Source organism: Ziziphus jujuba, chromosome 4 (assembly GCF_031755915.1).
Source record: "Ziziphus jujuba cultivar Dongzao chromosome 4, ASM3175591v1".
Classification (NCBI taxonomy): Eukaryota; Viridiplantae; Streptophyta; class Magnoliopsida; order Rosales; family Rhamnaceae; genus Ziziphus; species Ziziphus jujuba.
In genome coordinates, this window is record NC_083382.1 from 25,539,734 (window position 1) to 25,563,901 (window position 24,168).

Below are 24,168 nucleotides of genomic sequence, written 5' to 3' on the forward strand. Positions count from 1 at the left end.
ATCTGTAGTCTGTTACAGTCATGGGTCCATTGAAATAGTTCTCGATCCAAGGACAAAGACAGCAACTCAAAAAGGTCCAGAGAGTTATGGGCTTGGAAACAATCATCGTTGGATTTATTTGGGCTATATAACAATGAATTCATAACAAAAAACAAAACCCAATGATCATTGAACAAATACATGAATAGTAATGGAAATCTGCTGCTCAATTTTCTTACCGAGAGAGAGAGAGAGAGAGAGGAAACTGCTACAAATATACATGTATAATCAATCAAGTTAGACTTCCAAAATTCCAATCACTTTAACTAAAAATCTGTGAAATGGGGTAATATCTGGAACAATCGGTTTCTGCAGAGTATAATTTGCATGTATGCGTTTTGTCGTTCACTATTTTACAACTAATGGTTTTAGAGCGCCAAAAAAAGAACAAATTAGAAGACAATGACTTAGAACATGAAAAACAAAATAATCACCACCAGAAAAATAAATAAATAAAAATCTCCAATTCAATTTTCCTTAATACCCCCACCACTTGTACAACCACTCATTTCACTTCTTCTTGGAATCAGCCATTGTATTCTTTTCCTTAACCTGCATTAAGAGTATCAGTACAGCATACACCATATATACAATTTGAGACTCCCAGGTATCCCCACAACCAATGCTAGCTTCTACCTATCAACACGTTCAAAGTATAACATAATCAGATTTTTCTACGTTTTATGTCATTATTATTCCACCAATCTTCCCTGAATTAATCTTAATCAGTATATTTCATACATGGGTAGCAGCAATAAGAGAGAAAAGCCAACCAGCTGTAGTCACCATGACAACCATTATATATTCCTCGATTGGAGGCTTAGGAGAGAAATTTCGCCTTCAAGGCGAGTGCTTTCGCCTGGAAATGGCATCAGCAAATCTAGAAACTACGCAAGGATTATTATGTCAAGTGAAAAAGCAAAGATTGGAGGATGCTGTGGCGTCCAGCTTCAGCGGTTTAGCAAGGAGTCCTCATGCTCTGGCATCTCAAATTTCCACCACACAACAAGAAGAGGTAAATTGCATTCATGTATAATATCAGATTGTCTTGTCGTGCACGAACTCTGCTAACCAATGTCCCTTGTGCCGTGGCCAAAACACGTCTGTAGAAATAATGTATATAAATTAATGAATAAATAAATAAAGAAATATTACCTCGCACGTGCTGGAAAATAAAAAATAAAAAATCTTCACTTCAGGGTCTACTTGCCTTTTTCATGATGAAAATATGAAGGGTTGGCCTTCCACGTCTAAAGGTGAAAGAGAGCATCAAATCTTAGCCATTAGGTTCAGAGATGGTCCACACTCCAAAGAGTAGATGATTGATCCTATGCATGAAATAGCATTATGGCTTTAAGAGATAAAAATCACGTTTTTACAAAATAGTGGCCCTCACCGGGCTCAAGATAATGATGCACTCATTTTCACGCGAAGATGATGTCCCCTGAAGAAAGTGATGTATTATTAGCTATAAGAGTAGTGCTAGCTGCAGAGTACCAACTACCCATTGCCATTGCTGTAGAGGTGCGGAGAATTGAGAAATCTTCATCTTATTCCCAATTAAAAATGCAGGCTCCAACTTCTCTGAGCTACAATGAGAAGATGCTGGCAAATTATGTGCCAATCTATGTGATGCTCCCAGTAAGTCACAAACTCTTCGTCAACTACTAGTATTGTCACGGATGTTAGTCATAACTCATAAGATTCTCAACTTATTGCTCAATTTTTCCTTTTTTTTTTTTTTTTTTTTGTACTTGTTTGAATATTCTTTGCACCAGTTGGGAACTATTACTTCTGATAATGTTTTGGAAGACAGAGACAAGCTTGAAAAACAGCTGAAGGAGCTGCAAGGTGCAGGTGTTGATGGGGTGATGATGGATGTCTGGTGGGGGATCGTAGAGTCCAAAGGGCCTAAGGAGTATGATTGGAGTGGTTACAGGAGCTTGTTTCAACTGATTAAAGAATGTGGGTTGAGAGTTCAAGCTATTATGTCATTTCACCAATGCGGTGGGAACGTAGGAGATGCAGTCTACATTCCACTCCCTCAGTGGGTACTTGACATCGGAGAATCAAACCCTGATATCTTTTACACTAATCGGAAAGGTAACAGGAATAAGGAATACCTTACTCTTGGTGTGGATAACCAGCCTCTCTTTCATGGACGAACTGCTGTCGAGGTAAGATTAATGAAAGCTTAATCATGTGCGTGTGAAAATTTTCAAAGTTTGTGTCAAATGTAAGCTGGTTCTCCACAGAATGAACTGAAGAATTAGGACTATAGTTCTTTTATTTTCCTGATGAAATCTGCACCTGTGTTGCTAAACATGAGGAATTTGTCAGCTTCGGAGTAGTTCAGATTCAAACCAGTAAAATGATATAAAGCTTGAGTATGAGAAGGACAAACAAACAACCCAAACGGATGTCAAAATAAAGATTGCCTGACAAAAGATGACATTTATATTGATCTCCAATTTTCATTTTCTGGTCACAATTCATAGCCATTAGTAGAAAGCAAGTTCTATAGCTAAAGGTCACTGTCGATGAACCCTATCTCATATGTGTACCATGAAAAAGGTTTATGCCCCTAAAATCAGATCAGCATGATTTAGCCTGCTTCATTTCAAGTTTACATAATAGTCAATATTCCTACTATTTAAGTAAAAAATAATGTATTCATTAGGATCAAAATCTATCTTCTTGCATAAAAAACATGCTAATCCCCTGTGCTAAAGCTGATTGCTTCTTTTCTATAGATATACAGTGATTACATGAAGAGTTTTAGGGATAACATGTCAGATTTCCTACAATCTGGACTTATAATAGACATTGAAGTTGGCCTTGGCCCTGCAGGAGAGCTTCGATACCCATCTTATCCAGAAAGTCAAGGGTGGGTCTTTCCAGGGATTGGAGAATTTCAGGTGGGACTGGTTTCTTTTAGTTTGGCAGTTCAATAACTAATTTAAGCAAATTTAAGGCTTAATCATGTTATTTGTTGCATACTGCAGTGCTATGACAAATATCTCAAAGCAGAGTTCGAGAAGGCTGCAGTCAGTGCAGGCCATCCTGAATGGGAATTGCCAGATAATGCAGGGGAATACAATGACAAACCTGAATCTACAGAATTCTTTGGAACAAATGGGACATATCTTACCGATGAAGGGAAGTTCTTCTTGACTTGGTATTCTAACAAATTACTGAACCATGGTGATCAGATCCTGGACGAAGCCAACAACGCTTTCCTGGGCTGTAAAGTAGAGTTAGCAGCAAAAGTAAATCTCGTTATGCTCTATTACTAAGGCATTCCCAGTACCGACCATCTTTTCATCGATCTCAATCTAATTCTAATACTCCATGTCTCATCAACAAAACAGGTTTCTGGAATCCACTGGTGGTATAAAGCCGACAATCATGCTGCAGAGCTTACTGCAGGATATTATAACTTGAATGACAGAGATGGTTATCGACCTATAGCAAGGATGCTATCAAGGCACTATGGCGTTTTGAACTTCACATGTTTAGAGATGAGAGACTCTGAACAAAGAGCTGATGCAAAAAGTGGGCCTCAGGAACTTGTTCAGCAGGTAAAATAAATAGTTTAAGTTCACTTTAAACACACCTTTTCAGATCAACGACATTTCTAACTGTCCGTCTGGTGTCCTCTATTTAAGCAACAAGTTATCCCTAGGTAGAACCTCCTAGCATGCTTCTTATTGAATGTGGAGTAATGCAAAGAACTTAGCATTGTGCATTAGAAAATACTAAACAAGATAAGTCATGATAATGATTCAACTGAAAAACATATACATACAACTAGAGAGTGAAAATTATAGTTAATGCTGGCACATGTTTGTGCAGGTCTTGAGTGGAGGTTGGAGAGAGAACATTCAAGTTGCTGGGGAGAATGCACTATCAAGGTATGATAGTGCTGCTTATAACCAAATCCTTTTGAATTCTAGACCAAATGGTGTCAACAAAGAGGGCCCACCAAAACTAAGAATGTATGGGGTTACATACCTCCGTTTGTCAGATGATCTTCTTCAAAAAGCAAACTTCAGTATATTCAAGATATTTGTGAAGAAGATGCATGCAGATCAGGTAAATAATCTTCACATATGTTGCATATTTAAAAGAATATGAGTTTCCTAATCTCTCTATCTCTTACTCTCGTTGTCATGCAGGATTACTGTCCTGACCCAGAAAAGTACAACCACCACGTAGTTCCATTGGAGCGGTCAAAACCAAAGATTCCGATTGAAGAACTTCTGGAAGCAACCAAACCAGAGGACCCATTCCCATGGAACAAAGAAACAGATATGAGTGTAGGTGGTGGACTCATTGCTATTTTGGTAAACAAGTTATTTTCAATATTTAAGTGAGCACATCCAAATGGGAAACGAAGCAGCCACATGATGAGCTGAATAAAGTAGGTGGGCTTGTATCATCAATAATTGCCATTCAATGGCAATGTCCAAACAATCTCAGATGTCTACTTCCGAATAAAAGAATCTGTATTTCCCTTATCTGCATTTAATGTATAATTAAATTATGTTAATACTCACCAATAATCACCAATAATCACCACAAGAACAAAGTCCGTCTTTAAAGTGGTGGAACCTATGAATATCTCGCATTATAATCTCTCTACACATAAGCTTAGAAATCATTTTTGTTACTGTGTGGCAATCACCACATACACGAAGATTCTTAGTAATCCTGATTGTCGTCCCTGGTCTGGTCTTAATGAGAGCAAAAGCAATTGCCAATCTCTCACTATGATCCCAAAGCATCTTCTCCTTTACATCCTCCTCAACATCATAGAACACTGAGCTGGTATCAGGCTTGTATCCAGCCTCTTTGAGTTCCAAATTCAAGTCTTCCAACTTGGCATATATATCCGGTGTCTGTTGATGTGATTTATCACCAACTAAGAATCGATGAATCATCTTATCTAACACAATGAAGCTGCAACCCGGTGATTTTATCAAGCCCTTCCTCCTTATCAGGGTTCTAATCCTATTTACATCATCCCATCGTTTCTCAGAAGCATATACATTAGAAAGGCAGATGTAGCTGCTGACATCTGTTGGCTTCATCTCGAAAACCTTCTGAGCTGAAATCTCTGCCAGCTTGACATTTCTGTGAAGCCTGCAGGCAGATAGAAGCGCAGCCCATATATCACTAGTTGGGTTAACTTCCATAGTCTGGATAAGGTCATATGCTTCATCTAAGTTCCCTGCCCTGCCAAGAAGATCCACCAAACATGAATAGTGAGCAAGACCAGGCTTCACGTTGTATTCCATGGTCATTCTGTGGAAAAAATCTCTACCCTCATTAACCAAGCCCGCATGGCTATATGCTGACAGAACTGAAGTAAAGACACCCTCATCTGGAATAAAAGAGTTTTCTAACATTTCATGAAAAATAGAGATAGCCTCTCTTCCCCTCCCATGAGCCCCATACCCTGCAATCATAGCACTCCATGAAACCATTCTTTTTTCTGGCATATCATCAAAAACATGACGTGAACAAGACAAACTTCCACATTTAGAGTACATGTCTAGAAGTGCTGTTGCCACTGTGATATTCACCCCATACCCTTCCTTTAAAAGATAAGAATGAACGGACATGCCAAACTCCAAGGCAGTGACTTGGCCACATGCTCCAAGCACAGCCACTACAGTTACTTCATCAGGCACTGCTTCTTCCTTAACCATTCGACAGAAAAGTTTTATGCTTTCAAAAGCATTACCATTCCGTTCATAACCAGAAATCATAGAGTTCCATGACACGACGTCTTTGCATTTTGCTCCTTCAAATAAAAGCCTAGCATCAATCACAGATTTACATGTACAGTACATTTCAATAAGAGCATTTGTTAAAAAGTCATTAAATATTTCTCCATTATTTCGAACTATATAACCATGGATTGCTTTCCCCTGCCTCACGGCCATTAACTTAGCACATGCAGATAGGAGACCTAGCAAAGTTGTCCCGTCCGCACTCAATCCAGAATTTTGCAGTAATTCAAAAATAACCATAGCTTCGCTTGGGTTTTCATCATTCACATAACCTGATATCATGGTATTCCAAGAAGTCAAATCTCTCTTAAGCATTCTATCAAACACCACCCTTGCCCATTCCATATCCCCAAACTTCGAGTACATTGCCATAAGAGAATTAGACACATACATGTCCGACTCTAACCCACTAACCACCACCTCACCATGCACTCTCCTCCCAATTTCCACAAGCACTAGATCACCACACGCCTTGAGAACAAAAGGGTAGGTAAAATTATCCGCCTTTTGTCCGTAATATAACATTTCACGGTACAAAAGAAGGGAACGCAAAGAATGGCCATAACAAGCAAAGCCCCTGATCATGGAATTCCACAAGAAAGAATTTTTCAATACAGTATCATTAAAAATGACCTGGGCTTCCGCCATCCTACCATAACAAGCATAAACGGCAGTAAGTTTGGTATTGAGATATGCATTGTCTTGAAGGTTTCCAGAAGTGACCATGAGGGCATGGAGTTGCTGGGCTTTTGTGAAGTCTTTGATTTTAGTGAGCCACTGCAGAATACTTCCACATTGCAGAGAAGAGAAAGGTGGGTAAACAGCATGATACTGTTCGGAATGGATAGTGGCATTGGTGGTATACTGAGATTTATGGAGGACGATTTCTTTATGGGATTTGAAGAATTTGAGATACAGATTCCCATTCATTTTGTTTTATTTTATTTTATTTTTTACAAAGCTAGTACTTCAAGGAGGGAAGAACCAATGAAGTGTGAAAAATAGTAAGATTTTGAATTAGGCACAAAAATAAATAAATAAATAAATGAATTTCTTTGCTCTGTAAACGACAATTCAGTTTCAGGGTTGAAGTGAATATGAGGACAAGGTAATAATAATAAATAAATAAATAGCCAAAAAAAAGAAAAATACAAAAACAAAAAGTGGAGATGCAGGGTATCGATCCCCGTACCTCTCGCATGCTAAGCGAGCGCTCTACCATCTGAGCTACATCCCCGACATGGCTTCACTTATCTAATTATTATTATAACCCTTAAAACTGAGTACTCATAATCCTTTTGGATTTTAGCATCCCTTGGTACAAGCTGTTAGAAGAGAATGACTCATTAGAATATCGACCTAATAGTTGCCTGAGGCACAGGGGAATATAATTTCTTCTTTTTTTTTTCGTTTTAAGAATTGCAGGAAAATGTTTTCGTCCGAAGTTAGGTTGAATAGTAGTTTTTTCATGATAATTGTGTGATTTTGCAGCATCAAAAGTGGTGCCAAACTTTTGCACAGAAATAGGTGATCATTGTTGGATAATATATGAAAAAAATGTTTAAAATAGAAGCTTAAAAGGCTAGAATAATGGGCCGAGTCAATACAATTAAGAGAAAAGATAAAAGAAAATACAATTGATCATTTATTAAAGCTTTTTCATTTTACAAAGTGGAATCATATTTGCGATGACCCTAAATACATATATATAGAGGAGCAAAGGCGGTGAATTCAAATTGAAATTAAATTCTTCTTTGGTGGAGTTCAACTTTTATCTTCTATTATGATAGCTTTTATTCATTTCCTTCCACTTTAGTCAATAAAAACGGCTTAATTGATAAGGTCAATTATGCTTTCTTCCATATTAAGTATCTTCTTACAAACACTTCTTAAATTGTCGACTTTGCCATACAATTACAAATTATTTATTATAATTATTATTTAATTTTTAACAATCATCAGGATAGCTTGATATTCTTTGGAAAAAGTAGAAAATTGTTAGCCGAGATAATTATTTGAATAATCTCTGAAAGATTAGGATCTAGTTCTCTAATTCTAGAAAAGCAAATTTGGGAAAACATAAAGATCTATTACTGTTACACTAGCATTATGGTTATTCTAAGACTTGTTACCATTTTCCTTTTTATGTAAGAAGCAAAAAGTTGGGGTATATGGATAGAGAGAATGGCAGACACACACTAGAATCTCTTCGAGTGTCAAGTGATGGAACCAGTATCAGACTGGTCAAGTAATGGAACTAAAAGGATAAATGATGTGTGAAAAAAATTGTTCATTTTACTGAGTCATTGGCTAAAAATTTATTTGATTTAACTCATTCGTCAATATGGAAACTTTGTTGATTATCTTTAGGACAAACTATGATGTGTGGGTGATCTAGAGACTCTAGGTCTTTTCATTTGTTATCTATAAGTACAAGGTTAAGCATTCTTAAGAATGCCAATCCCTAAATTTTCAATATAAAATTACTAGGAAATATGTTTTTCCCGTTAAGAGATAAAATTTACTTTCTTCATATTTTAGCCAGTGCAAACTGATAAGTCTGTAACGTGGGGACTGGTGAGAGACGCATGCATGCATGACAAGGGTGGTCATATTAAATGTGTGACAGCAATAAAAATATAAGCTGTTTCGTGGAGAAAAATAGAATTACTGCAGCTCAAAGATAAAAGCAAGTGCTTAAAAAAAATAATAATAATAATAATTAAAAAAAAAAAAAAGGCTCAAGCAGATAACACAAGAACAAAGATAAAACAAAGGACACACAAGAAATTTATACTGGCTCAGTTCTCACGGTGAAAACCTACATCCAGTTCTGATGTGCCATCATATCCATTATGAAGCTTTAAAAGGTGAGTTTACTGATTACGAACACACAGACCCTCTGCTCTCATCTCTCTTCTTTTTCGAGCTCAAAACCAGCACAAAATCACTTATGCAAACTGATTTTTCATGGAAAACCAGAGAGAATGCAGAGACCTCTCTTCTTTGTGTTTTCTATCTGATTACTTCCCCATTAAGCTAGACAGCTGTATATAACTAAAGGAAGTAAACTCCAACAAATGAAGACTTGGCCAAATGTCATTTACATATTGGAACAGTGATTTCTTCAAAAGAAATTTTAACCACACTATATAGCTTCTAACTTAACTTATGAACCAGATATAACAATATGTCTGAAATATCAACATCAAGGATAAATAATTGCATCAAGCAATCTAAGATGTGTTGCTAATCCATTAATTAAACTATTTCTGTATCGAGAGGTTTACTGTCTATAGTTCTACTTGTTATGAGTTATGACAATAGAGTATTAATTCAAATTGCGGTGTAAATTTGCGCCACCCCTTTGTCTGGCATAATAGGAATCTGCAAAAAGGTATGCAATCAATAAAATAGTTTCTTTAAATCTTTTGGTTATGTACATCGAATTTTGTTAATAAGATGCTTACCATACTTGTTGTAATAATGTCGGCTTCAATTATTCTACTTATTTAAAATCGTTTAAGCTGAAGTGAATAGAGAATAGCCAAAGATTAGTGCTCCCCCTCAATTAGTGGCCCCATTTCAAGTCCAATTTAGATTTCAAACCGTCCAGTCCAAGATTAGATTTATTTGAATAAATAACAATATTAATTTAGTTGTTCTAATTTCAAGATATGTATAGACTACTATTTTGTTAAAAAATCTCATAGCGACAGGCCAAAGAAAATCCTCTAGTGATAATGACTGAGGAATTTTGGACAATTGGCAGACCATCTTAACTAATATTCCCTTTCTGCATGGCTAGCAAATTTAATGCACTGTCCCCTTCTTATCCTATAAACTCTACTTTCTCAGAATTCTTGAGAATAATAATATATATATATATATATATATATTTTCTTCTTCTTCTATTTGTTTCTCTTGTTCTTGATCGTATCGAACATGGGTCGCCAGAAGCGCCTAATGATGAAAATTGATAATCCTTGTTCACGTCATACAACGTATTCCAAGCGTAGAGATGGAATTCTGAAGAAGGCCTCTGAATTGTCTGTGTTATGTGATGCAGATGTTGGCCTTTTAATGTTTTCTCCTTCTGGTCGATTGACTAGCTTTTCTAGCAATGGCAGGTTGATATGGAGAATAAAATCAGGATGGGGTTTACATTATTTCAATTGAGATCTGAGACGTTTTCTTGTTCTTTCTCATTTCAGGATAGAAGATGTTTTTCTTCGTTACGTGGACCAGCCTAATGAACTACGGGGAGGGTGTGTTTTGTGTTTGTTTTTATTACATCTTCTTTCTCTTTTTATTACATTTATTCTGATCTTCGTTTTGAAATTACTAACAAATTTTGTTTTCTCTAATTTTCTATTTTTACCTTTCAAAACCTGTCCAAAAATGCAGACCAGTTTCAAATGAGGATGTACTCTCTCTCTCTCTCTCTCTCTCTCTCTCTCTCTGTGTATTCTGACATTTTCTTGGTCATATGTGTATTCTGACCTTATGCCATATTCTGGAATTTCAGTATTTCTACCAAAGACTAAGGGAATTGAAACATGAAGGAGAAATGCTAGAAAAGTTATCTAAGTATGATTTTCTCTCCCCATAGAACTAAAGCGTTCTTGTTCATTTTCCATTGGTTTTTTTATTTTTGGCTGACAACAATTCGTCTTTGTTTCCCTTCCTTTTTTTTTTTTTTTTTTCATATCCTTCTTATCAATGATTTATCACGGGTAATGGCATGATAAGCTCAGAATGGAGGTAAACAATAAATAGTTTCTTAGTAGACGATGTTGACATTTTCCCAATTATGAATTAATTTTAATTTGTTGATTTTTTTATTTATTTTTTTCAAAATCTCTGTTTGAAATTTGTAGGCTCTTCAGGAGAAACTCCAGCAAGTCAGTCAGCGCCATCAAAAGGCACAGGAAAAGATGAAGTGAGTTTGATTTTCTTTTTATTTTAGTTTATTTTATTTCAATTCTTATAATTATTTGTTTTGGGTTTGAAGGATTCACATTTCTTTTATTTTCCTTTCACTTTTTTTTTTTTTTTTTTGGGCTGCCATACAAAAGCTCTTAATAAACCATACCTTTTATTTATTTTTGTCAAACAAGGATTTACAATCCAGATCTGAAGAACATTACCTCAGTTCATGAAGCTCAAGTGTACCAGCAATTCCTTACCGATTCACTTCGACATGTAGAGAAGCTGAAGGTGATTTAATGATCCCTAGCCTTTATTTACTTCATCTTATTGAAGCTGAAATAAACAAATTTTCTTCTTTCTATCAGGCAGAGTTGCTTGGTAAACAAATCATGGTACAAGAATCTGGGACTGTGGAGGTAACATGGCTGGAAAGAACAGAAAATACAATATGGTAAATGCCAAGTTTTATTGTTATTTCCTGCATGATGATCCTAATAGCTTATGAAATCTTTCCCTAGGTGATTTCTCCCAACATAAAAAATATGGGGTTGATGACTGAAGGGTCTGCAGAAGCTAGCAGGAATAGGTACCGGAATTTTTGTTCCCTGATAATTAGTTCATTGTTGCATAGATAAATAACTTTTGACTGATGAGTTGATAACTACTTTTTTCATTTGTCCCCGCATTTGAAGCATCTGGAAACTCCTTATTCATAAGTTCTAAGACATAGACGTAAAGGGATTTTCCCTGGTGATTGAACTTTGCATGTCTTTTCTGTTGTGTTGTATAGGAATTCCACAGCAAATGATCATGACCAGCCAAAAACAACATAACCTTCCACCACTGGGTAACTTTAGATTTCTTAAAGGCTCATAGCCATTGGAATCTTTAGAGTGCAAAGCCTACTCCAAGGTCGAATATCAAGTGAGAGTCATATATGGTTGTCCAAGAATATACTCCTTTAATCAACTTTGAGTGATTTTCCATAAGTAATAGATTTTGGGTTTTACCAATAAATTTTGTAGACTTTTGGTCCTTGTCAAACTTTGCAATGCAATGGAAAGTGTATATGTGGTGAATTATTACATAAACCCATCAAGTTTTTATGATGCTAAATCAAACTTGTCTTGTATATTTCTAATTACTGCTTCAAAATCCTTATTTTTTCACCATGACTCAAAACAATGCTTTGCGAATGCTTTTCCTGGGGCATCTGAAGGACTTTTACTTTGCCAAAAATGTAAAACACTTAACATTGTCCTCTAACCTGTCATGACTCAGAGAAATACTTAATCAATCCTATCGTCCTCAACTGTGAATGCCATTTATAAAAGCTTTCTTTGTATTTAGAGTAAAGGGCTAACATTTAATAGTAATTCTACTAAAGCCCCAGCATAGTAATAAATGGCTCGGTTCCAATTTAGGCGGCTCCTGGCTGTGCATTGTTAAGGAAATGGAAATGCTGAATGTCACTGAGGTCTAAGAGACAGCTGAGTTAAAACTATTAAGAAGAAGAAAATTTAAGCAATAATTCTATTCTATTAAGGGATGGATTTCATATATCATGAGCGAAACATACGTATACAGAATTGGATATACATGTTGTAAATCAATTTCAACGTATATCTAAAAAATGATATGGGTGTCGTTTAGGATATATTAGGCTCCATTTATCCAAAAAGAAAATTCTTATTTAAGCAATGCCTTCTTCTTGTTAATATTAGTGGTTGTATAAATATCAATTTAAGCAAACACGTTTAGTGCCAAATAAGACTTTTCGTGGAGACCATTAATGCCATATTATATTTATTCTCAAAAATGCACACTGAACTAATTTATTTTCATGTTAGACTGTGATTCATTAAAGCCCTTCTATCTTCATTTCTCTGTTTGTGTTATTTATTATTATTATTATTATTATTTAGAAAAGAAAATATTAGGTGAGGGCTTTTGTTTCCAAGAAAGCTAACATAATTTCGTGCTGACCACTGCCATCCAACCAAAAAAATAGTATAAATATCGATCTTATTTTTTTTTTAAATACTTACATAATTAAAAGAATTGAAACAAATGCAGGCAAATAAAGTAACCTGATCTCCTTTTTTATCCAGAATTTAATAACTTTAATATTTTGTTAATAACGAATTGGATTTTGTTTCTCTCACCAACTAAAGAATTCGTCTTTCATAAAACATTAATTATACATAGAGTTAATTTTAAGCTAATTTTGAACTTGAAAATTGTTAAAGAAATGAAAAAACAAATAAACTAACCTACTTTTCATTCTTTGCTTGGGAAAATTTAAAGAAAAAATAAAATATTATATATATATATATATATATACATTTTTCACATAAAAAAATAATAATAATAGGAAAAAACAATTTCCCTTCCAATTTCTTGTATATCCAAATAAAATCCATACTGCAAATATAGGATTTAAAGTCGAGCAGCCTAGCCTGAAAGATAATAAAAAGGTTTTTATCGTCCATATATATCTTTTTAGACTAGCTTTAATAAAAATAAATAAATAAATAGATATAAATATATATATATATTTTTTTTAAGGCAAGGGAATGAAAAATTAGAAAATTTAAAGGAAATTTCTGCAAAACAATAAGAGTTGAGGGGCATAAATGCAAAAGAGTGAAAAGCTATTATGGGTGTCCCACATTGTTCTCCTCACGTCGTCCTCAAATACGCGTCATTGTTTTTCTCTGTTTCTTCCTCTCTCTCCTTACCCCCGAGAAACAAGAAACATCCGAAAGAACAAAAATCTCAACAGAAAATATACTCTATCAAAAAAAAAAAAAAAAAACAAAAAAAAAAAATCCCAACGGGATAAACAAAAAAAGATATATGTTAACATTTCAAATTTGAGATTACAATAAACAATTTTTGTTATTTTTTTGATTTTTCGTGTTCTGGGGGTGGGAGTTAGAGCTTTGCATTTGTATTTTCTTTTATATTTTTTAACATTATCTTATTGATTCATATACCATTTCATCGGATTGGTCGTCGTGAAGGCATTGTTGCTTTGTTTCGCATGTTTATGTCTCCACGTTCCAATCTTCAACGTTTAAGTTTTCTCTTTTTGGATTCAGAGGCATTGGAAACTTGTGGGTTATGCGCCAAGTTGATGATTTTTACGTGGGTTGCTGGCAAAGTTGAATAATAACGTAGAAACATATTTGGTATTGGATGCTCAAAAGGGTAACTCTGCTAAAACATTTTCCTTCCACCCTGGAGAATTTGAAGGAATTTCTGTCAAGTTCGATGAAATGAGAAGGAAAATTCATGGATGTTGTGGTAATCATTTGAGAAACAATGGAATTGAGAAGAGCAGGTTACACAGCTATTTTCTTGATTCTGCTTTGTGCATTCATAATTGGGAGCTCACTTGGGAAGAAGAAGGTAGCTGAATTGTTTTCCAACATTAATGGAGATAGTTGTATTTCGCAGAAGACGGATGGAAACATGGTATGGAAAATTGACTTGCAAATTTTTTTTTTTTTTAAAATAAATTTTAGATTTTGTGTATGCATTTTTGGGTTTAAGAATTCAACGGTAGTTTGGGCTGTGTTACCTTATATTATTGATTTTGTTGAATATTTGGAATTGATGCCATGAATGCCCCGGCTTGCTTCTGTTAAATAAATCATCTTGCTATTAATGGAGAGAGCAACAACCACCCCATTATTCACCATATGTGTAGCCAATTTGGGTAACAGTGCTCTACTTTTGGTTTCTATAAAATATGAAATGTAGCCAATTTGTGATAAACTCATAAATACGGACAAAGATAAGAATTTGTGCTTTTAGCATTAAAGGAACTTTGAAGCTTTTACAAGCTTTTAAGCTATATGTCAAATTGTGGACCTGTCTCTGTTACATCTTGATCCAATCTGGTTGATACACGTTTTCTTAAGGATTCTAATTAAAATAGGAATGACAATATTAAAAATATATGTATTTGATGGGATATACAGCATAACTACATATTACAATTCTCTAGATAAAATGATCCCATTTTAGCATAGTTCATATGTAACTACATGCTGCGTCTCCTTTTCCCCTGCAACTGTATATTAAAAATGTGCATTCCTGTCACCATCTATTGTAATGCAAATTCACCTTTACTAGTGAAATTTGAGTGAGATTAATTTTGTTTCTATTAGAGATGCCAAATGCACTTGGGGGCAGGGCCTAAGATTTTATAACTGCTATATTTGACTCATGGAAATAAAGGATTTCAACTAAAATTTTACCAAAAATTCTGAGAACAGGCAGAGAAGGATTGGATCCATTGCAGAAAAGAACTAATAGACAGGAAAAGTGAAGTTGAGAACATTGACTGGTATATCCCACAGGAAACAACTAGTGACTGGAGGTCAGTGTACTTAACAAAACGAAGCATATATAATGCAATCATAGTTCTGCCAGCCCATATGAAACAAGAATTGTTTGATTGCTTAAGAAAGAAAAGTTCTGCATTTCATGTTTCGGATAACAAAACTAGCTCGAAGTTGTTCATGAAGTGTGTCGAGCTTATCTTTGGCTGGCCACATGCTCCTAGAAGATATTTGGCTAGCAAGTTGCATCAGTCAAAGGCACCAAGCCCTACTCCAGATAAAGCTCCCACACCTGCAGTTTCAGCTCCAGCACCATCCGATCAATCACCTTCCAGCACTCCTTCTCCAAGTCCTTCTCCTGGTCCTTCCCCAGCTCGTTCCCCAACTCCTTCTCCAACTCCTTCTCCAACTCCTCAGGCCCAAGTTGAGCCTCCAGCAAAACCAGTTATCCTAACAAATACACCTAAAGTACGCCCACCACCTCCAGCTCGTAAACGTTCACCTCCTGCTCCTCATCCTCCTCCACCAAAGAAAGATGACAAAAATCAGGCAAAAACTATTGTCATTGCTGCAGCTGCAGCAGGAGCAGTTGCCGTCATTGCACTGCTTTTGTGTTGCTGTCTTAAGAGGAGGCGCAAAAAGGTTGATCCGGCTTTTAGAATAAAAGATGATAGACCTCTTCTCAACATGTCCTTGAGTGATTTCTCTGCTGGTATATACTTTTTGTTGGGATTTGTTGTTGATTCAATTCAATTTCTAAAGCATCTTCTTACTATTATTTGATATTGCAGGTTCCTCACAGAAGTCTATGAGCTTAGGAAACTCCAATAACACAGAGTTCATCGCTAATGGTACAAAGTTTGCTAACAATCAGTCCATGAAATCTGAAAATTGTGATTCCTCAGTGGCTGAGCCGATACCATCAGTAGCTGCCTCATCAGCAGTATTTCCTCCCCTAAAGCCTCCTCCTGGAAGATTAGCTTCTCCATCTCCTGCACCACCACCTCCTGCACCGCCACCAACACCACCACCACCACCACGACCTTCAGCACCATCACCACCTCCACCTCCTCCTCCTGGCCCCCGCCCTCCTCCACCTCCAAAGTTAGGTCGCCCTCCACCTGCTCCACCTAAACCAATGGCTGGAAAAACTCAGCTTTCTGGCCCTAAACCTAATGGTGGTTCTAGTGAGGGAGAGGATACTGATGCAGACTCTGGAGCTCACAAAGCTAAGTTGAAGCCATTCTTTTGGGATAAGGTTCTTGCCAACCCCAATGATCAATCCATGGTCTGGCATGAGATCAGTGGAGGATCATTCCAGTGAGGCTATGACTCTTTTGTGATAAATTTTATGTTTCCACATAAGCCTAAGGCAGACTTGTCACAACAACTTTATTTGCAAATTTACAGGTTTAATGAGGAGATGATAGAGTCTCTATTTGGTTATAACAACCCTGTGGGCAAGAATAAAAATGAGCGCAAGAAAGAATCATCAAGTTTGGAACCTGCTGTCCAATATATTCAGATAATTGATCCTAAGAAAGCACAAAATCTAGCAATTCTTCTACGAGCATTGAACGTGACAATAGAAGAAGTTGTAGATGCACTTCGAGAAGGTGAGTCTCACTATCTACTTGTGTTTGGTCTGCATAAAAGTTCCATGACAACAGAAAATGTCACGTAATTTGCATGTATTTGGAAAATCTTCTATTCCAAAAGTTTCAAGCTCATGCTATATTTCTTTATTTTTTATTTCATGTACTGTTTGTGTGGCTTACCATAAGGATTCTATGACTATTGAATAAGATCACCCTTTTTGAAGTTTTCTCTGTGCTGTTAATGTAACTTTGAGCCAACAAAATGCCCTGCCTTTTGTCACTGTCTCCTTCTAGCATGTGGAAACAGTTGGAAAAGATAAATCTACTACAAGTGGTGCTCATTAAATCTACTTTACCATGCTAATACAAGTAATACATAAGCATTGTTGGTGATTTAACCATATATGTCCGTGCCTTCTAAAATAATTTAAATGAACCTGTTGCGTTCAGATCAGTCCAGATTTCGATCAAATTTTTATATTTAAGCTTCTTGACTGATGCTTTATTTGTTCAATCTTTCCAACCTGAATTAGTTTTTATTGGAATCATCAAGTAAAATTTTTATTTCCTTTGATTTTAACACTTTGGTGGATCAATTGAATGTTAACATAACCTTTCTTTATAACAAGTTAAAAAAATGGTTGTATCGAATCATGATATTCAAGTGGAAATCAAGCATATAGTAAAATAGTTTGTAAGATTAAAGAGTAGCTACAATGACCTCTACGCTTCTCTTCTCTCATAATACTTTTCCTCACATGGCAGAGTTATAAAAACAAAAATAAACTTAATACCCTTTTTTATAAGTCTATAGATGGGTTGATGTGACACTATTTCAACAGAAAACGTAAAAAATTAAAATTTATGGAGTATAAGATGCATCAAAGAAAACTAGAAATAATATGTACAAGTAATTTTTGTATTTTTTTATTTTTTTTGCTTCTGGTAAATAGACATGCCAGTGTTTTATTTCGTTTTCATCTAGTCAGTCTTTGAACCCTTATATATATACCAAATATTTGTTTAAAATTATCATTAACTTACTTTTTTACCAATTGAAACAGGTAATGAGCTTCCTATGGAGCTCATCCAAACTTTGTTAAAGATGGCACCAACAACAGAAGAGGAACTGAAGCTTAGGTTATTCACCGGAGATATTTCACAGCTAGGGCCTGCAGAGCGGTTCCTCAAAATATTGGTTGACATCCCATTTGCTTTTAAACGATTAGAGTCAATAATGTTTATGACTTCCCTTCAGGAGGAAGCCTCTGGCGTTAAAGAATCCCTCGCATCTTTAGAGGTGAGGCACTAGTCATAACTTTTAATAATATTAGCTACTCTTTTATGTCTTTTTGCTAGTTTACACTTCCTAACCATTTATATATTTGTAATCTCCCAGACTTCGTCATGTTAATTAATAGTACAAAATGTTTAGTATTCTAATTTCTTTTTATGCGCCATCTTAAATGGCAGGTTGGGTGCAACAAACTCAGAAAGAGCAGGCTATTCCTAAAACTCTTGGAAGCAGTTCTCAAAACTGGCAACCGCATGAATGATGGTACCTATCGTGGTGGCGCGCAAGCATTTAGGCTTGACACACTCTTGAAGTTGTCAGATGTTAAAGGAATTGATGGAAAGACCACACTCTTGCACTTTGTTGTTAGGGAGATCATCCGTTCCGAGGGCATAAGAGCTGTGCGTACAGCCAGAGCAAGCCAAAGTATGTCCAGTGTGAGAACAGAGGATTTTGTTGAAGAACTTGGTGAAGAATCGGAAGAGCACTATCGTAGCCTTGGTCTGCAGGTGGTCTCTGGTCTAAGGGATGAGCTTGAGGATGTTAAAAAGGCAGCCATCATAGATGCAGATAGCCTAACATCTACCGTATCGAAACTTGGCCAATCACTAGTGAAAGCTAGAGACTTTCTAAGGGTTGAGATGCAGAACCTGGATGAAGACAGTGAATTCCATCGTACACTAAAAAGTTTTGTGGAGCATGCAGAAACCGATGTCACATTGCTTTTGGAGGAAGAAAAGAGGATAATGACTCTTGTGAAAAGTACTGCAGATTACTTTCATGGGAAAGCAGGGAGGGATGAAGGTTTGCGCTTATTTGTGATCGTACGAGATTTCTTGATAATCTTAGATAAGGTATGCAAAGAGATCAAAGATTCCACAGAAAAGGCAGCAAAGACTACCACTTCCAAAAAAGATTCTCAAACAGCAGCAGCTACTTCAGAAAATCACCAACCCACACCTTCAGACATTCATCAACGACTATTTCCAGCAATTGCCGGGCGACGAATTGATGATGATGATTCCAGTTCAGATGATGAGAGTCCATCTCCTTAGCTTTCATTTTCATATAGGTATATAAGTTCCTGACTTGGAAGCTTTACTATCACTTCCTTGTTTCCTTAATAGAATTACAGAAGAAAACCTTCACTTAGTATAGGGTGTGCTTGCAAGCAAAAGGAAGGGGAAAATTGTCTTCAAAGTAATGCAATTGTGCCATAACGTGTGTAAAATCTTTGAGATATTGATCTATGGATGTGGTGAGGAAAAAAGGAAAGCATTGGTTTCTAGAAATGGTTTTGAAAATTGCTTCTGAAATCTAATCCATACTATTAATCATTCTCTGCTGCACATTACTTAGGTGGGCTTGGAAAATCTTAGGAGGGCATGATGACCAGATAATACTACATTGCAGAACCAGTCCATATCTCTCTGTGGAGCAACAAAATTATCAAATGCTTTGAATTTTCCTTCTGGAAGTTTTGTTGCTTAAATGGAAGGCTTTTTGTTTTAGGAAGTAAAATTTGTTGAAAATGAGGACAAAGCTTTTTGTTATCATGTTTTTCCTTCTGAGCGCAAAAAGCATTTCAAATGTACAGAAAAACATTTTATAAAGGAAACCCACTGACACTAACTTGTTTTTATGTCATCTTTGGCAATTTATTCATTTACTTTTAAGAAAATGGGACATTCACAATATATTTTATTTTTAACTTTAATCATAGTCAGAAATTGAGGGAAAGATGTTTTGAAAATTGCTAGGAATTTTTTTATTAAAATGTTTTTAATTACAAGTAAGAAAAGGTGAAAGCTTTAACAAATGCAAAACTCTAACACATCACTACAAATATTTTGTTTTTTTTTTTTTTCTTGTTGTTGTACAAATGCTAATAGGAGAAGCACCTATTTATACAGGGTTGAAGTAGTGAGTCATTACCTGTATGTAAACATGTGCTAACCTAGGTGTCATGAATATACATTACAAATCCATACATGTTGATATGTAGCTATCGTAGATGGCAGCTAATTACATTTATACGTTGACAGTTTTGTTTTTTTCCTTCAAATACACTACTTTATTCAAGAGCATAGCAAATTCTCGTTTGATATTCAACATGTTCACCTTTATAGAATTTAATAAACTATCTAGAGTTATATTTAATACCATAATCTCTCCTTAACAATTTTATTTTACAACCACTCTAATTTTTAACATAATTTTTGAATTTTTTAAAAATTTCAAAAACTTGTGATTTTGCTTACATAAAATATACCCAACGTATTCTTGAATAACCATCAATGAAGAGAATGACGTACCTATTTTGGTTACCTGACGAATAGTGTAGGTGGGTGCAAGAGGCACCAACAAACTACTCTATGTTCAATCCCACATCATTCAACTGTGGTTTGTGAGAAGGTTCATAACTAATGATAGTTACTCTCATAATATCAAGATATTTTTAAAGCATTTGGCTTCAGGGTTAGAAACAACTACGAAACTAAGCATACTCAGGTGAGAGTAGTCTAAAAATGGATGATCTTCTAGGAAATTTGAACAAAAATCTTATATTGAGTGAGACTAATAGATCCACCAGTGGAGAACATTGTGCCCCAAAGCGGGTAGATTATGGCGATCAGTGTGGGCAGGTGCAAGATACCTAGCAGGATACCTAATATCTAATCCCATATTGTTTGAATATGGTATGGGATATGATTCAAATGTAATGATAATCATTCTCACAACTGAGTGTGATAACTAAATGTTAAATTGGAGACAATATTGACAGAGAGTAATAGGTTTACAAGTGGAGGATGCTATGCACGAAGGGGGTAAATTGTGATGACCAATGTGGGCAGGTGCAAGAGGCACTAGCAGGCTACTTAATATCCAATCCACATCGACAGAATGTGATATAGGGTATGGTTCAAATGTAATGATAGTCACTCTTATAACTCTAAGACTTTTTTAGAACAGTTGGCTTTAGAGTTCAAAAGAATTTCGAAGTTAAACATACTTAAACGAGAGTAGTCCAATGATAAGTAACCTCCTAAAAAACTTTGAACAAAAAATCTCATATTGAGTGAGATAGCTAATTTGGGATAATGACAGTTAAATTGGGATAATATCGATATAGAGTGGTAAATTTATCAGTGGTTGCAAGGTATTACAATTGTATGTTGGAGTTCTTATTGGCCATATACATTTATGTGCACCAAATTTAGAAAGCCTTTAACTTTTCATAATTTGCTCGAGCTAAATGATTGACAGTGCTGCTTCTCAAAAATACTACTTTCACAAATGTCATCATTTTCTTTAATTGATGGTAAATCTCTCTTTGTATTTTTCTTATACAATTAAAGTTACCTAATCTTTGATGCCATAATCAAGAGTCATCTCAGAGCACATTCAAAATTACATCTTTAGTATATCTCTATTGAATAAAAGAGTTCTTTTGCTCCATCTTGACATTGGCTATGATCACATTGTTATCGTAGATTTTGCACCAATCTCCCTCAAAATGTAAAGAATAGCTATTTTGTGTCATTTAGCTCGTATTTAGTAGATTTTGCTTTTTAAGTTGGGAACTAAGAGAACATTGTGCATTACTCTTTTTCTTTCTTTCGTCTGGACAACAATAATACCTTTTTTAGTTGCTTCCACTAATGCTCCATTTTCCAATTTAACTTATGATCTACATGATATATCAGTTGAAGGGTCAATATTGACCTAGAAGATTCTAGAATTAACTAGTATATTTGATATACTTGGTTGGAAGTCGAGCATTGGAATTTGTGAAAAAAAATATCTAAAATTGAGGATGAGAGCAAGGACACAGTAGAGAAGTCTAGAAGCTTTGAGTAGGCCAAAGCAACCGACTTTGTCAAGTATAAAAGGAAGCTTTGGCTTCCCTGCTTGGTGAGCTAGCAAGGGAGCTCCAAGGAGGCTCTCGGTTAGTGTGACTGAGAGCAAAGTTTTGGTAGAGTCTAATTTGTGTGTGTAAGTGGTGTACGTATTAAAGTGAGTAGAGTAGGCTCCTAGAGAAAGAGCTATCTTGTCCAAGTTAGTAGTGTCAGGTGTGTAGGTGTTAAAGTGTTTTATAGGTTATTATATATGTGGATCCCATTGAATGTATGAATGCTTTATAAATATATATATATATATATATATATGTAAAAGTCTTGTAGAAGTCATTTCATATGGTATAAGTTATTATTTTCTCCCCCAACATCAGTATCGTGAAAAATACTTGCATCATTAATCATGTGATTGCTACAATCACTATCAATTTACCACTTGTCATTTTTGGCTTTTGTTGAAGCTTGACAAGCATAAAAAAGAATTCTGGCATCGTTTCGTCTTCAAAGAAGTTAGCTTCGTAAATTTCTCTAAAACAACAATATTTTTCAATGTAGCCAAATTTCTTGCAATTCTTGCATTGTCCTCTATTATGAAACCAACAATCCTTCTCCAAATGGTTTGACTTTTTGCAGATATTACAAGGAAAATAATTTACACTCTTTTTTTGTACATCATTCTTAGAGCTCTTTCATCTAAAAGTTTTCTTTTATTTAATTTTTTTTTTGTTTAATTTTAATGAAGTGCATTAGATTTAGATTGAAATGCACTCTCAACATATTTTCACTATAAGCACTTAATCTCTTTTTAAAAGCTTGTAAAAAGCTCATTAACTCCACTACTGAAAATTGATAAATATCTGTTGATTCCTCAATAGCAATCACTTTTGTCATTATATTTTTCAGTAACACTAATCAATACTTTCTAAATAATTTTCTTAGTAGAAATATCTTCCCCATATGTTTCATTTGATTTACCAACGCTTTGATTCAAGAATGGTAATCCTTAGCATATTCAAATTCTTTTATCTTCAAATTTTTAAACTCTCATTTTAAAGTTTGCAATTTCATCCTGTAAGATATTTCGTGCATTCTTAGCACTTATGAGCCTGGTCTGCAACAACTTGCTGCAAAATATGTAATGCTTTTGACTTTCTTGGTGAGATTTCTTTTACCTTTTTTCTCATCAAGATCAGTAGAGGTTGAGTCATCAAGTTAATTCCAGTCTCAATAATATCCCACAAATCTTAAAATTTATAAAAAGTTTTCATTTTAATGGACCAAAAATCATAGTTTTCATCTTTGAAAATTGGTTCAAAAATTGATAAGGAACTTGATTCGACCACGATAACAATATTTGCTAAAGTACGCTCAACAACGATTGAATAAAGCTTTGATACCACTATTATAAATTGAGAGAAAAATATTTTGAAAATTGCTAAGAATTTTTGTATTAAAATATTTTCAAATACAAATAAGAAAAAAATATGAAAGTTTAACAATGTGAAACTCTCAATACCTCACTTCAAGTATTTTTATTTTTATTTTTATTTTTTTTTCCCTTCTTGTTGTTATTGTTCTACAAACGTTAAGGGGAGAAGCTTCTATTTATACAAGGATGAAATAGTGAATAATTACATACATGTAGACATGTGTTAACCTAGGTTTCAAGAATGCACATTACATATCCATGCCTGTTGACGTGTAGCTACCTTAGGTATCGACTAAGTACATTTAAATTTCATGCATGAAAGCACCTATACGATCAGGTGTAAATGGTTTAGCCATGTGTTGGCTTGCATGCTAGCTTATGGATGACTAATCTACTTGCTAGATGTCATGAAATTTGCATCAACACATCAAAAGAGATGTTTGATATTCTTCAAAAGATAAGAATATCTACTTATAGGAACTAAAAAAAGGGGAAAATGAATAGTTGTTATAGTTATTGTATTGAATTAGATTCAATATTTTGCATTTATAAATATTTATTTCTCTTTCAAAAATTATCATAATTGATAAAAATTAATTAAAAATAAAATTTTACAGTTATTGATTGACTATTACTTAATGGGGGGAATATGTAATCCTATGGATATATAAATTCTATATCAAACAAACAAATAGTTAAATCTACATAATTGTTATTTTATTCTTAAGTCTATTATGCATGCCAAATGTGTTATAAATATTTTTAACCTTACTAATTAAGCATCAAATGTAAATTTAATATATGAAATTTTTCATAATAAGAAAAATAAAATAAAATAAAAAATTCTTACGAATAACAAAAAAGAAAGA

The 24,168-nt window shown here is 34.9% G+C and overlaps 5 protein-coding genes and 1 non-coding gene across 8 annotated transcripts; 4 read left to right on the forward strand and 2 right to left on the reverse strand.

Moving 5' to 3' along the window:
• The first annotated feature begins 520 nt into the window (after positions 1–520).
• LOC107417028 (beta-amylase) lies at positions 521–4,559 on the forward strand. The gene is made up of 9 exons (XM_048472217.2): positions 521–646; positions 792–1,054; positions 1,612–1,680; positions 1,818–2,216; positions 2,793–2,957; positions 3,045–3,308; positions 3,411–3,620; positions 3,895–4,134; positions 4,218–4,559. The coding sequence occupies exons 2-9, from the start codon at positions 827–829 to the stop codon at positions 4,413–4,415; spliced, it is 1,773 nt and encodes a 590-aa protein (XP_048328174.2). The 5' UTR covers positions 521–646; positions 792–826; the 3' UTR covers positions 4,416–4,559.
• Positions 4,374–6,936, reverse strand: LOC107407343 (pentatricopeptide repeat-containing protein At3g12770-like). Its single transcript, XM_016014615.3, has one exon. The coding sequence runs from the start codon at positions 6,765–6,767 to the stop codon at positions 4,605–4,607; it is 2,163 nt and encodes a 720-aa protein (XP_015870101.3). The 5' UTR covers positions 6,768–6,936; the 3' UTR covers positions 4,374–4,604.
• A 65-nt stretch (positions 6,937–7,001) lies between these two features.
• Positions 7,002–7,074, reverse strand: TRNAA-AGC (transfer RNA alanine (anticodon AGC)). The gene has a single exon. It is a non-coding gene; the product is annotated as a tRNA-Ala (tRNA).
• Positions 7,075–9,748: 2,674 nt separating this feature from the next.
• LOC132803614 (agamous-like MADS-box protein AGL66) lies at positions 9,749–10,515 on the forward strand. Its single transcript, XM_060816870.1, has 4 exons — positions 9,749–9,967; positions 10,052–10,105; positions 10,245–10,263; positions 10,366–10,515. The coding sequence occupies exons 1-4, from the start codon at positions 9,783–9,785 to the stop codon at positions 10,447–10,449; spliced, it is 342 nt and encodes a 113-aa protein (XP_060672853.1). The 5' UTR covers positions 9,749–9,782; the 3' UTR covers positions 10,450–10,515.
• A 32-nt stretch (positions 10,516–10,547) lies between these two features.
• On the forward strand, positions 10,548–11,918 carry LOC107417019 (agamous-like MADS-box protein AGL104). Of its 2 annotated transcripts, XM_016025575.4 has the most exons (6): positions 10,548–10,601; positions 10,718–10,779; positions 10,958–11,057; positions 11,135–11,185; positions 11,288–11,355; positions 11,560–11,913. In XM_016025575.4, exons 1-6 carry the CDS (start codon positions 10,596–10,598, stop codon positions 11,600–11,602), a joined length of 330 nt encoding a protein of 109 aa, XP_015881061.4. In that variant the 5' UTR covers positions 10,548–10,595; the 3' UTR covers positions 11,603–11,913. The 2 variants fall into 2 exon arrangements, with proteins under 2 accessions (XP_015881061.4, XP_048328331.2); XM_048472374.2 differs by lacking the exon at positions 11,288–11,355 and having other exon boundaries at positions 11,135–11,220; positions 11,560–11,918.
• Positions 11,919–13,500: 1,582 nt separating this feature from the next.
• LOC107417021 (formin-like protein 3) lies at positions 13,501–19,564 on the forward strand. Of its 2 annotated transcripts, XM_048472858.2 has the most exons (7): positions 13,501–14,249; positions 15,056–15,833; positions 15,913–16,441; positions 16,532–16,737; positions 17,784–18,019; positions 18,193–19,085; positions 19,373–19,564. In XM_048472858.2, the coding sequence occupies exons 1-6, from the start codon at positions 14,097–14,099 to the stop codon at positions 19,066–19,068; spliced, it is 2,778 nt and encodes a 925-aa protein (XP_048328815.2). In that variant the 5' UTR covers positions 13,501–14,096; the 3' UTR covers positions 19,069–19,085; positions 19,373–19,564. The 2 variants fall into 2 exon arrangements, with proteins under 2 accessions (XP_048328815.2, XP_024928743.3); XM_025072975.3 differs by lacking the exon at positions 19,373–19,564 and having other exon boundaries at positions 18,193–19,305.
• The last annotated feature ends 4,604 nt before the right edge of the window (positions 19,565–24,168 follow it).

What these genes read in the sequence shown, in the direction of transcription:
- LOC107417028 (XM_048472217.2), top strand. Translation starts at nt 827, where the DNA reads ATGACAACCATTATATATTCCTCGATTGGAGGCTTAGGAGAGAAATTT. An exon ending in CAATCTATGTGATGCTCCCA is followed by an intron (nt 1,681 to 1,817) that starts GTAAGTCACAAA and finishes TCTTTGCACCAG; the next exon opens with TTGGGAACTATTACTTCTGA. An exon ending in AAGTAGAGTTAGCAGCAAAA is followed by an intron (nt 3,309 to 3,410) that starts GTAAATCTCGTT and finishes TCAACAAAACAG; the next exon opens with GTTTCTGGAATCCACTGGTG.
- LOC107407343 (XM_016014615.3), bottom strand. Translation starts at nt 6,767, where the DNA reads ATGAATGGGAATCTGTATCTCAAATTCTTCAAATCCCATAAAGAAATC.
- LOC132803614 (XM_060816870.1), top strand. Translation starts at nt 9,783, where the DNA reads ATGGGTCGCCAGAAGCGCCTAATGATGAAAATTGATAATCCTTGTTCA. An exon ending in AGCTTTTCTAGCAATGGCAG is followed by an intron (nt 9,968 to 10,051) that starts GTTGATATGGAG and finishes TTCTCATTTCAG; the next exon opens with GATAGAAGATGTTTTTCTTC.
- LOC107417019 (XM_016025575.4), top strand. An exon ending in AAGGCACAGGAAAAGATGAA is followed by an intron (nt 10,780 to 10,957) that starts GTGAGTTTGATT and finishes TTGTCAAACAAG; the next exon opens with GATTTACAATCCAGATCTGA. An exon ending in AAGAATCTGGGACTGTGGAG is followed by an intron (nt 11,186 to 11,287) that starts GTAACATGGCTG and finishes ATCTTTCCCTAG; the next exon opens with GTGATTTCTCCCAACATAAA.
- LOC107417021 (XM_048472858.2), top strand. Translation starts at nt 14,097, where the DNA reads ATGGAATTGAGAAGAGCAGGTTACACAGCTATTTTCTTGATTCTGCTT. An exon ending in TGTAGATGCACTTCGAGAAG is followed by an intron (nt 16,738 to 17,783) that starts GTGAGTCTCACT and finishes CAATTGAAACAG; the next exon opens with GTAATGAGCTTCCTATGGAG. An exon ending in AATCCCTCGCATCTTTAGAG is followed by an intron (nt 18,020 to 18,192) that starts GTGAGGCACTAG and finishes CTTAAATGGCAG; the next exon opens with GTTGGGTGCAACAAACTCAG.